The sequence below is a fragment of the Tursiops truncatus genome, chromosome 9 (genome assembly GCF_011762595.2).
Source record: "Tursiops truncatus isolate mTurTru1 chromosome 9, mTurTru1.mat.Y, whole genome shotgun sequence".
NCBI classification, from domain to species: domain Eukaryota; kingdom Metazoa; phylum Chordata; class Mammalia; order Artiodactyla; family Delphinidae; genus Tursiops; species Tursiops truncatus.
This window is the reverse complement of record NC_047042.1, coordinates 8,751,740-8,764,039: the sequence shown is the minus strand read 5'-3', so window position 1 is coordinate 8,764,039 and position 12,300 is coordinate 8,751,740. Positions and strand designations below refer to the sequence as shown.

Sequence of the window (12,300 nt, the reverse complement as noted above, 5' to 3'; positions counted from 1 at the left end):
AGACGGGGCGGGGCACGTGCTTGGTGGTCAAGGGGCGGCGTGTAGTTTGTTGTGGCCTCAGCTGGAAGGAGATGGGAGAAGGTGAGAGGGAGGCAGGGCTTTGCCCTCGGTGGAAGGTGGCGCACCGGACCGCGTGGCGGGGCCCCTGATGTGTCTGAGCAGGACAGAGAGCTGGTCAGACGCAGGTTGGGGGGGGGCTCAGTGCGGAGGCAGGACTTGCCCTAGAAGCCGGGCAGGTTGTTCTTTCCTCTCTCCCCAGATGAGTGTCCACCCAGGTATGCCGAGGAGGCTTCTGCAGGCAGGAGAAGATTGTGCTTCATGGCCCGAAGCAGGAGTTTCTCCAGAGCCCCCCTAGACGTCCTCTCTCTGGGATGCACCTGCAGGACAGGCCTGCGTTTGTGTGGCCACCACTGGCCGGCCAGGGTTTGCGGGAGGGGCGAGTGAGGGACCTGCTGTGAAATGCAGACACGCAACCTCAGAACCCTCGCCTGGCCCAGCTGCTGGACCCTTTTTTTCCGGGACAGGAATCAGCAGACGGAAACTGTTGAGAAGCATGGCTCCCACTGCAGAATCCCGGGCAGTAACTTAGACGGGATTCGCAGGTCCTTCCGTGCTCTGTACAAATCTGATGCCAACACTGTTCTCGCCCAGGTTGATCGGTTGCTTCTTTTTTTTCTTGAAGTATAGTTGGTTTACAATACTGGGTTAGTTTCAGGTGTACAGCAAAGTGATTCAGTTACGTAGATTTTAGGGTGCGCTTCACCTCAAACCTTGGGAAGAGTCTCTGACTGTCTTAGGTACGGATGCCACTGTGAGCTCTTACCTCTCACCCGCCTGCAGCCGGGAAGGACCCGTGGGCATTCGTGCCTGTAATCACTGATTTTTGCAGCAACACTGAGAAGACAGTGATGATTGTGCCAGAAATCGGGAGCATCTCCTCCCCTCCCATAGGGTTTAGAATTAATAGCCCTGAAGTTGCTATTTTAAAAGAAAGCCCAACTGCTTTGGCTACAAAATCTGAGTGTTTCTTTATCTCCTGCCCTGCTCCCTGCAGACACGGACAGGCATGGTCTCCCCAGACCAGTCTCCAACAGCAAGGCCTCCTCCAATGTTTTCACAAGTGGGAATATTAGAAGCGTTCTGTCCTCCTCAGGGCAACCCGCAGAACCAGAGGGGCTGGAGAGGATGGGCAGGGGGCCTGTCTGCTTCATTGGATGCACTCTACTTCTAGAAGGTTCTCTGCTATATTTTGAAAAAGCTACCTGAGTTGTCAGTGACCCCTCCTCCCACCGAATCAAAACAGACAGTGGCCCCTACGCAGGGCTGTCCGACTCTGTCCTGTCCCGCGGGGTTGTGGCAGAAGAGAGGAATGTGTTTGATCGGAAGGTGTTCTCTCCTCTGGGTTCTTAGATCTTTAAAAGTAATTTCAGGCCCCTGTATTGCAGTTAAGCATGTAAAAACTTTGTTCCGTTTTGTAAATCCGAGAACTGGGGCTGGCTCGGAGAATTTAAATGATGTGGGAAGGCCAATAACACAAGTGACAAAGCCGTTGGTGGCAGAGTGAGGAGAGCAGGGGCCAAAGCCCAGAATCCCCCCCAAACCAGCTGTGGCCCGTTTTCTCCCTTTACATCCTCGTGTCTCTTCAGCCACAAAAAAAGGCTCACACAGATGTTTTGGGTTGATTGATATCTGGATTAAAGTATTCCAAAGGGCTGTGAGGGGTCTTTTAACAGGACTCTTTCAGTTTCAGACAAAAGCATCAAAAATTGGTTCTTTGACACAGAAAAACTTTAGAGAGACTGACCAAGAAGAAAGAGCAGGTACGAGATGATCCGGGATGGGAAAGCACATGCCCTAGGGATAAAGCCAGGTTAAAAATAGATGAGAGGGAAACACTAAGAGGTTTTTTTTTTTTGCCAGAATATTTGAAAACTTAGACAAAATGGACAAATTCCCAGAATGGTGTTAGTTACTAAAACTGATTCTAGAAGAAAAAGAAAGCCTGAAACATCCTATGATCATTAAAACGATGGACTCAGTAATGAAAAGTTTGCCAAAAAGTCATCACCAGGTCCCAGTGGTTTGACAGCTGAGTCCTACAAATGTCGAAGGAAAACACCTTTCCAAGCTGATCACCCATAGGACAGAAACTCCTCTGAGCGCAGGATAACCTTGCTCATGACTCTGGAGGATGGAGCTAGGATTCCAGAATCTCAGTTATGCGGCTCAGACTGACACGCAGGGGAGCAGCCCCTGTGTCCCCAGGCTTGCGTTCATGAGTGGTGTCAGCCCTGAGGCCCTTTGCCTCTTGGTGCCCGAGTGGGTTGGGAGAGGCCCAGCTGGAATCCCTGTGGGGGTAGTCATTCATGACTCTGCACATCTGAATGCTTGGCCCATGGCTCTGGAGACCCTGGGATGGAGGGAACCTGGTCTCAGCAAGATGTGGTGTAACTGGATGGGAGACAGAGAGCAGCAGCAGTTGGCCCCTGTGGGGAGGCCCAGCTGGAGGATGGGCGTGTCCAAGGGGCATGCTGTGTGTAGGGAGGGTGGGACGTGCACTGGAAGAGTATTTGGTTGGGGCTTTGAAGGATGTGTAGGAGTTTGCCAGGTAGGGGCTGGGAGATGGGGAGCAGTGGGTGGCATTCATAAAGCTAATGGGGGTGGGGCGCACAGGTATTACTTTCCAGTCAGGGCTGGCAGGTTGGTAAGCTGCAGCTCTGTCTTCCTACAGCTTGGTGAGAGTTGGGGTAGAGCTGGAAGGGCTGCTCCACTGGGGGGCAGGGACCACCTGGGAGCCTTAGGTGATCATAGCTCCCCACCGGGGTCTAACCCTTAGGTCTGAGCCTGTCAGAGCTGGTGATCCTAGGGAAGGGGGTGAGAGGCCTCTGAAGGTCACCCCTTAGCTCCTTGGGGGCCTCCTTTCCTGCCGTTCCCCGTAGCCCAGCCAGGGAGCCTGGGCTTGCAAGGTCCTACCCCTGAGATCGCGTCCTTGACCTGACTGCACAGGCCACTGCTCCAAAGGCCCTGATATTCCTCAAATACCATTATTAAGTCATAATTCTAAAATTACCTACAGCTGTTTACAAAGCACATATTCAGTTGTCATCCTAACAAGGTAAATGGGACAATTTTGATTTCCCATTGTGAGGAAATTTATCAAGAGGAAGCACATTTCCTTTTCAGTGATACAGGATGGATTTTTAAAGAGGTCTGACTCATTCACAGCATCTTTTGAAACCACTATAGTTGCTATTTATTTTTAATTTAAAAAAGCCTATTGATCTATAGTTTATGTATCAGTACTATCAAGTTCAATGTAAAGTTCAAAACAACTAAATGTTTTTTTTTTGATATTTTGAGTGTGTAACCATCACAATAATCTAATTTTTGAATATTTTCATTGCCCCCAAAAGAAACCTGTACCCATTGGTGGTCACCCCCCATCCGCTCTTCCCAGACCTAGACGCCACTAATCTATGTTCTGTCTCTGTGGGTTTGCCTGCTCAGGACATTTCATGTAGCAATAAATGGAATCACACAGTATGTGGCCTTTTGCGTCCGGCTTCTTTCACTGTGTGTACTGTTCTCAGGGTGCATCCGTGTTGTAGCACGGGTCAGTGCTTCATCCCTGTTATAGCTGAGTAATATTCCACTGTGTGGACGGACCACGCTGTTTATCCATTCATCCGTTGATGGACGTCTGGGTTGTTTCTTCTATTATTTTTCTAGTCTGTTTTTCAGTTTGGTTAATTTCTACTGTTTCGTCTTCAAGGTCACTGAGCTTTCCCCTGTCCTCCCCATTCTGTTGTTGTTGCCATCTGTCGAGCTTTTTATTTCAGATTTTTTTCCAGTTCTAAAATTTCCATTCGATTCTTTTTTTGTGTCTTCTATTTCTTTGCTGAGAGTTTCTGTTTTTTCGCTTTTTCAGACATGTTTGTAGTTGTTCGTTGAATCATTCTTAGGATGACTGCTTTCAAATCTTGGTAGTTATTCTGATCATTCTGTCGTTTGGTGTCGGTGTCTGTTGACTATCTTCATTCGTTGAGATTGTTCTGGTTCTTTGTATGATGAGTGATTTCTGATTGGAACCTGGACAGTTGGGGTGTTACCTATGAGACTCTGTGTCTTCTTTGAAAGTGGGGACCACCACCCCAGTACTTCCTAGTGGGGCTGTAAGTCCAGGCTCCACACTGGGCCTCTGTTGGGGTTCATGGGGGTGGGGATACCTCCTTACTGCTGTGCAGGAGAGAGTTCTGGCTTGTGACTTGGAAGGAGCAGGAAAGCCTTTGGTCTTCACTGACTATGTGGAACAGTGTGAGAGGTGTGCCGCGTGTTACCAGATGGGGGAGGCCAAAGGCAGGGGTCCCTGCATGGCCTCTCTGACACCCCAGCCTGGGGTTGGTGCTTCCTCACAGCCTGGGGAGGATGGAGGTTTGCAGATATTTTTGGAGGTGTGCCTGGAGTGGGACCATTCTTCTACAGCAGTTTTCTCACAAGGCTGCCCCTATCCTGATCCTTTGATTAGAGAGAGCCGACTTTTGTCGGAACTTACTGCCGTGCCTGTCGGCATCTCTGGGCCACCCACATGTCCAGCACTCAGTCTGGGTTATGTGAGGCAAAAAGAAAGTCCAAGGACTTATCTCCATGCCATCCCTGGTCCTGAGGTTCCTGCCACCTCCTCTCTGCCTTTCACAGCCTTGGATGACTGTTTTATGTGTAACGTCCCGGACTTTTGGTGTACTTAGTGGGGGGAGCAGGGAAAAGTACACCTCCATCTTTCCGGAAGCAGAGCCCTCACAATTGTTGTTTAAATGTATTAAGGATAATACGTTTAAGTCCCATTTTGATAATCAAGAAAAACACTGAGGTTTTTCTATAGCCTTCATAGGACGCTGGGATGTTTGATATGATCCATGTTCATAAATCTGTCCCTTTGATTTCTGGCTTTGTATCTTATTCCACTGGTTAGAACTCATTAGCGTAGCTGTCTGCTCCTAATGGAAGGAAGGTCTCATTGCTGCCTGAGGCTTTAGGGCTGTGTTTGGAATTGGATTTCAGGTCTTATCTTTAGGATGTCAGAGCGCTGCTTTGTCTTAGGTTGTTCGCTGGATTTTTTTTGTTTTTAATCGGGGATGGGTGCTTGACCTTTTCAGGTGGCTGCTTCGCTCCCCGTGGGAGAGGCTGTGGACTTCTCTCTAGTCTTGATTATTAATGTGTGTTGGCTTTAGGCAGCATCACTAATCTTGTGGATGGAGTTCATGCTGGGCCCTTGGTCAGAAATATAACCTGCAGTTAGGAACTTCATACGACAGTGGCTTACCCAAGTGAGATAACCCTTGTCTCTTACATACGTATTCCAGGGAAGGCACTTTATGGCTGACGTGGCAGATCTGATCCGTGTAGCCCTCACACCCCAGTCTCCATCCAGTTAAACGGTCTCTGCCATCGCTGGTGTGTGGCCTTCATCCTCCTGAACAACGATGGTCGGTATAGATCCAGCCATCACGACTGTATCCCCAGCAGCAGCAGAGAAGAGGGAAGAAGAACAAGCTATCCTTAGGGAATATTCCAGAAGCTTCCACAGGACCCTTCAACTCCTATCTCCTTGGCCACATCTAGCTGCACAGGAAGCTGGGCAATGTAGTCTTCACTCCAGGTCTCCAAGTCCCCCAGTGAGAATAAGGGGCTGGATCGTGGTGCTGGTGGTGGAGAAGGGATCTGGGGACAGCACTGAGTCTGCCGCAGCCATCTGTCCGGCGCCCCTCGCTGCGCTGGGTGTGCACGCCTGGGCCACCAGCAGCCCTCTCCTCTGTCCTCTGGGATTGGCACCTGCCTCTTCATCACCTCTTGAGTCTGGGGCCGGTCAGTGTCCCTCTGCCTTTTCAGTCCTTCCTTCCCTCCTGGTGGCTGCCTCGGTTTCCCTGTTCTAACTCCAGATGGTGCCGGGCAGCCGAGGTGATGGAGAGACCAAGAGTGGGGTGGGCTCCCTTCCGCAGGGGCCCCCGGGGGGAGGCCGTGGCTCGCTCAGGGAGAGCGGTCGGTTCCGAGACTGTGAGACGGGGCATGTGCAGATCCCCGACGGTGCAGGAAGGAGTGAGACGGGCACCGGGGAAGCACAGTTTCGCTTGTTTGATTTGGCTTGGTCAGCATCTGACTGGTTTTCCAGGTGCAGGTGACAGATTTTAAAGATGCAGGAGACAAGAGAGCGAAGCCGTGAAGAGCTGTCACCGGAGGTGCTGGGAGGCGTGGTACCAAGTAGGGACCCCTGAGGGTCAGCCAGGGCCTGAGACGTTCGTCCCCTTCTCAGAACACCCTGCTGAGGAAGTTGGTGTGATTTTCACCCTGACAGACGGGATGGGATTGTGACTAACCGCTCCGAGAGGCAGAGCCAGGATGTGAGGCCAGGCAGCTGTCTTGCAGGCCCTGGGACTCGTCTTTTCCCCAACACCTCTGTGCGGGGCTCTGGGGTGCAGGGGCCCAGGGTTGTAGACGCCCACAACACTGGGGCTGCGGGAGAGGGCACAGCTGCCCTGTGTGTTCCCAGGGCCCTTCCTGGGCGGCCTGCCCTGTCGTCCAGCTGCTTTTGTTTTCCCACCTTGCATCTCAGGGTGGTGACAGTCTCTGGAAGCTTCCAGGTGGTCCTTTGATGGTGGCCCGAGTGAGCCCCCTGCCGAGTTCCCTCCACCTCAGGACAGCCGGCCACCTGCAGAGGCTCCTCTCCATGGGCCGCGCTCGGGCTTGTCCCCAGAGGCCCCTCTGCTAAGGAATGGCCGACGTCCTCCCATGCAGGCTCAGGTCACACACCAGCTCCCGTGCCCTGGGCAGTGGGGCTTTCCGTCCCTGAGGCTGTCCCCGAACACACGCTCGGACCAGCACTTCTGTCTCAGAGGGTCCTCTCCCCGGGTGGCCATGGACAGCTGCGCTCTTGCGATGTCCCTCCTGAGTGTGGAGGTCTGTCCAGCCTGGAGCCGCGTGGGGACCACAGTGGGTGGGGCCCCCAGCATAGACACGGGCCTCGCTCAGGACCCAGGGCCCCGGCCACAGCCTGGCTTGCCTGGGCAAACACGCTCCGCTCCACCTGGCGTCTGGCGGGCCTGGGCCTGGCCTCCCTCCTCAGAAGTGTATGTGGGGATGCGTCGCCTGGGGAGACTCTTCCAGTGCATCAGAAACATTCTCCCATCTTAAAATAAATGTGTCACCTGGAGCCAAGGCGGAGAAGCCCTGACACCCGCACCCCAGGCCGGGAGGCGGGCGGGGCTTTTAGGGTCTGTGACTGTTGCCCTACTGCTGCTCTGGTTGTCCTTCAGAGGGTGTCACGCAGAGGAGCGTCTGCCCCCGGTCAGGGATGTGGCCTCACACTGCAGGGTGGACGTGCGGTCTAGGAGGGTCTCAGGGCCTGGTGGCTGCACCCAGACCCTGCTCCGGGTGGGCCATGCCAGGCACCCACGTGGCCCCGTCGGAGCCTCCTCCATTGACCGGACAGGCCGAGGCCGAGGGGCTGTGGGCCCAGCCTGGGGGCTGCTGGAGGGAGGGAGGGGCTTCCTGTGCCCCCTCCCTGCCCCATGTTCACCCTTGTAAGATGTCCTACCTGATTCCAAGCAGGATCTAAATTCCGATCTTTTGTTTTCTTTCTGAAGCAGAGTGGGAGGGAGGGGCTGTGAAAGGGATCGAGGGAGGAGTGGGGCCTCAGTCCAAGTGTCTAGAACACGGTTTCTCAGATACAGTGTGGCCAGTGGGTCTGAGGCCAGGGGCGGATCCACCAAGAGGAGGAGGAGTGGAGGCAAGAGGAGGAAACCGAGGTCCCGGAAGGGCGACAGCGTCCCCAGGGCGGCACGGCTCCTGTGGATAAGCCCAGACGTTTGCTCCATCCTCTGGTGGGGACGGTGGGGGGAGGAAATGTTTGTCTCCCACAGATCGGGGGAAATCAGAAGACAAGACCGGGAGGAAGTGCCACAGTGCGTCCAAAGCCACTCACTGTGTGTGAACACGGGCCCCTGTCTGCTGGGGCACAGGTGCTTTCGTAGCCCACCTCGAGGTCCCTGCTGGGGCTGCGTTGGACAGGTCTGCTCGGCGGCAGCGACGCTCCCTCCCTGTGACCCGCTGCTCACTGAAGCTGGGGCTCCAGGCGGGCCGGGAGTTCTGGAGGCGATGCTGGTGCCCGTGCAGTGCTCTGGGCGCGGGTTACCTGTGCGGTGACAGCCCGGGCCTGCTCGCGACCCACCTGGGGCTGGGAGGGTCCGTGGGACTGGACCACGTGCCGGTCACGTGTGAGGAGGGTCCGAGGCCCCTCATGGAGGGCAGCTTCCCGGCACCAAGGTCACTGGGCTGGGCGTGTCCAGGAATCGTCGGGGGAGCTGCCGTGTCACGTGGGCCCGTCTCTCCTGTCCAGGAGCGGCTGCTCATGAGTCTCCTGCCCCGGAACGTCGCCATGGAGATGAAGGAGGACTTCCTGAAGCCCCCCGAGAGGATTTTCCACAAGATCTACATCCAGCGGCATGACAACGTGAGGTAGGGCTGGCACTGGCCTGGCCCTGCGACGGGCCTAGGGAGCACAGGTGGGAGGGGATGGAGGTGGGGGGGGATGGAGGCGGGGGGTATGGAGGTGGGGCGTATGGAGGTGGGGGGAATGGAGGTGGGGGGGATGGAGGTGGGGGGAATGGAGGTGGGGGTATGGAGGTGGGGGGCTATGGAGGTGGGAGGGGATGGAGGTGGGGGTGATGGCGGTGGGGGGGTATGGAGGTGGGGGGTATGGAGGTGGGGGGATGGAGATGGGGTATGGAGGTGGGGGTATGGAGGTGGGGGTATGGAGGTGGGGGTATGGAGGTGGGGGGGATGGAGGCGGGGGGTATGGAGGTGGGGGGTATGGGGGTGGGGGGATGGAGGTGGGGGTGATGGAGGTTGGGGGGATGGAGGAGGTGGGCAGAGGGCACTAGTTTAAGGGAAGGAGGGAGCAGGTGTGAGTTAGGAGCCCCGGGGAGCACTTGCCCAGCAGGGAAGCAGCTCCCACAAGGGGGGTGTGTTGGCTTCTCGGGTGATGCATTTCACAGCTGCCCTTTCCCATTTTCTCATTTCTCCACCTTCTATTTCCTGTGTTGGCTAGAAAGGGTGGGAGCTCTGTTCCTAAGCCAGGTTTGGGCAGTGGCCATTGGGCTGGGAATTTGCCTGCATCAGGTTAATAACTGAGCATTGTTCTAGTTGGTGCCGGGCTCTGGGGTAGGCGGTCTTCTCACTCTGTTCATCTCATGGCAGCCCCAGGAGCTAGGGATTGTTATTCCCATTTTATAGGTGAGGAAACTGAGCCCTTGGAGTGAATCAGCTTTCCCTGGACACTCTGAGGTTTGCTTGTTTGTTGTTAAAGATTCTGTTAAAAAGCAATTAATTGTATTAAGTCATGCATTCCCTTTTGAAGTACCTGGAATAGATAACAGTGTTGCTTGTCTGGGAATCATATCGATACTTTACATAAGTGTCACTCAGGCAGGAGATGGCGGTTTGAAGGACCCCTCTCATCCTGGAGACTTGTGCTCCACTGCTTACTGCTTGTACTCAAGTTCCAAGCAGTCTGCCTCTCTCAGCTTTTTTTTTTTGCGGTACGCGGGCCTCTCACTGTTGTGGCCTCTCCCGTTGCGGAGCACAGGCTCCGGACGCGCAGGCTCAGCGGCCATGGCTCACGGGCCCAGCCGCTCCGCGGCACGTGGGATCTTCCCAGACCGGGGCACGAGCCCACGTCCCCTGCATCGGCAGGTGGACTCTCAACCCCTGCGCCACCAGGGAAGCCCTCGCTCAGCTTTTGATAAGTCATTATATGGTTCTCACTCATCTTAGTTTCCACGTGCTATTTGCGCTTCTGAATCAATCCCCTCTTCTTTCTTCTTCCTTCTCACCTCCCTCCCTCCCTCATTCCTTCCTTGTGTGTCTGGATAGTCCCTGGGGAGGACAGCTCCAGCCTGGCTGCATCCGCGAAGTGGGTGTTGTGCCTTCCCGCAGAATCCCAGGCTTCCCATATCATTGCTTCCCTGTGCTCTGTCCCTCCCACCTGTGAGCTGTCTTCCCCGGATGCTGAGCTCCTGAGGACAGGGACCTGGGGTGTAAGAGATCCTCCACGCATGTTTGCCTGCGTGCGTGGGGGACGTTGGGTGCTTCGGGGGTGACGTTTCCCACAGGTAGTGGAGGAGGACAGGCAGGGCAAGCCCTGGGGGCTTTCCTAGCATGGGGGTGAGCAATGCTCAGTCGGTTTTTGAGGAACGAAGTGAACGGGCAGAGACTGAGAAGCCAGTGGATAGAGGAAGGCCTGTGAATGCATGGCTAGTTATAGAGAAGGAAGAAAACACAGTGGCTCCTCAGAGATGTAAATAAGCCTGAATTTTATACCAAGACAGAGGGGAAAAAAATCGGTGTTGTCTACCTCCGCCCACTCTTGCAATCCCTTTTCTTAGCTTCTCAGTATCAGTGACACTTCTCTACCCTAGACACCCAGGTTTTACTCATTCATTCATTCATAACACACGTGTGCATCCCCCTTGCTCTGTGCTCGGTGCTGTGGGTGTATAAGCTGGGCCTGCATCCTTCAGTCCCTCACAGTCTCAGTGGGGAAAGCTGCCCTGCAGATAGAGGATTATAACTGGGCGTTCGGCTCGTCATGGGGTGAACACAGCGTCTTTCCAAGCTGGGGCAGGGCGTGGTTGAGGTGGGGCGAGGGCCTCGTCAGGGAGAAGCTTCTCTGAGATGTGGGCTCCTGGTCCCTGCCTGTGAGGGGGGTCGCTACTCTCTGGCATGAGGTGTTATTGAAAATGCAGAACTGAGTTAAGATCTGGCATCAGGAATTTTAAGACATGAACACAATTGTGTAAAAAGAACAAACCACTTTAATTCCACATCGCTTTCTTCATTTAAACTGGAGATGCACGTTTAAGTCTCGCAAACCCCTCCAGTGTACCACGTGTGTGATTTCCCAAGTCTCACAGCTGAGGGTGCTTTTGGCTGTAGGTGACATAAGTTGGCCATGCAGTGTCTTCAAGAGCGAGGGGCTCTCTTTCCGCTGGGGCGAGAGGTCCAGAAGTGGCACCTGGCCCTGGTCCGGCAGCTCCGTGATCAGGCCCCATGGCCTCTCCCAAGTGGGTTCCGTGGAACACCTCGTCCTGAGATAGGCCCCTGATCCCATCTCCCTCGTCCCTCACATGTGGGAGGGTCAGGGTGCTTGGAGGACTCGTCAGGAACCCCAGCCTCTCCCAAACGTACGGCTCGGGGAGGTTCTCCGTTGTCCTACAAGCTCTCTGTCCTGCTTTGGTCCTCATTACTTAAGCCTTTGAAAGTCTTTCTAGCATCCAGGATGCCAGCTGTGTGCTATGGGTGGGCATTGACTTGTTTAGACTGACCCAGGTACTGTAGTAAACGGACGCCCCACATATAAGAGGGGTTGCCCCCCCCCATAGCCGACTGAGGGGTGACCCTGCGCGTAGCACAGGACTCCCGTGAGGCTCTGACGGGGCCTGGGCCTCAGTCGCCTGCATCACCTGTAGGAGGTGTGGAGGAGGGCTGCTCATTCCATAAGAGCATGTCACTTCTGCTCACCTGCCACCAGCCACGGCCCCGTCACAGGGCCACCCTGGGAAAAGGGACAGGCCTAGTGGGCGTTGAGCTACTCCCCTGTGTCTGGGGGACGCCGAGTATATAGACAGCATGCGGTGGTCACTGCTGCTCCCCTGTGTCCTGGGAGGAGCTCTGAGTGGCTCCAGCATTTCCTCCCTCTATGACCAAAGAGTCCCCCGGCTTCTCCCAGCCTCAGCCTCCTCACCTGTGACACGAGAACAGCAGAGCCTTCCTTTTCCGCTGCTTGAGGGATCAGCAGGGGGCTCTAGTTTCAGGTGACGTGCGAAGGTAACGTCCGTCTGAGTGGCAGGAGCCTGTCCGTCTGTCGGCAGAGGAGGGCAACGGGCACCCCTTTGTCTTGCAGCATCCTCTTTGCAGACATCGTGGGCTTCACGGGCTTGGCATCGCAGTGCACGGCCCAGGAGCTGGTGAAACTCCTCAATGAGCTCTTCGGCAAGTTTGACGAGCTGGCCACGGTAAGCGCAGCCTCTCCCTTTGTCCGGAGGTTCACTTGAGTTGCTCCTGGGGTGACGATGTGCCAGGTGGATCCCCATGTTGGAGATGTGACCTAGGCTGGTTGGGACGCGGTGTTCGCCCGTTGTTCCAGCCTCACTGCTCGCTGGTTCCTTCCCTGGGACCTGAGCGCTACCTTTGCAGACAGGACGGCGCTGCACCAGCACAGGCAGCGCCTCCAGTGAGGGGCCCCGGCAG

The 12,300-nt window shown here is 55.2% G+C and overlaps 1 protein-coding gene across 2 annotated transcripts in view; it reads left to right on the top strand.

Moving 5' to 3' along the window:
* ADCY1 (adenylate cyclase 1) overlaps window positions 1-12,300 on the top strand; it is a 116,358-nt gene that overhangs the window by 31,541 nt on the left and 72,517 nt on the right. For both annotated transcript variants that reach the window (XM_033862808.2, XM_073809499.1), the window contains exons 3-4: window positions 8,390-8,508; window positions 11,954-12,065. In XM_033862808.2, the coding sequence (XP_033718699.1) occupies window positions 8,390-8,508; window positions 11,954-12,065 (231 nt within the window). The remainder of the gene's footprint in view (window positions 1-8,389; window positions 8,509-11,953; window positions 12,066-12,300) is intronic.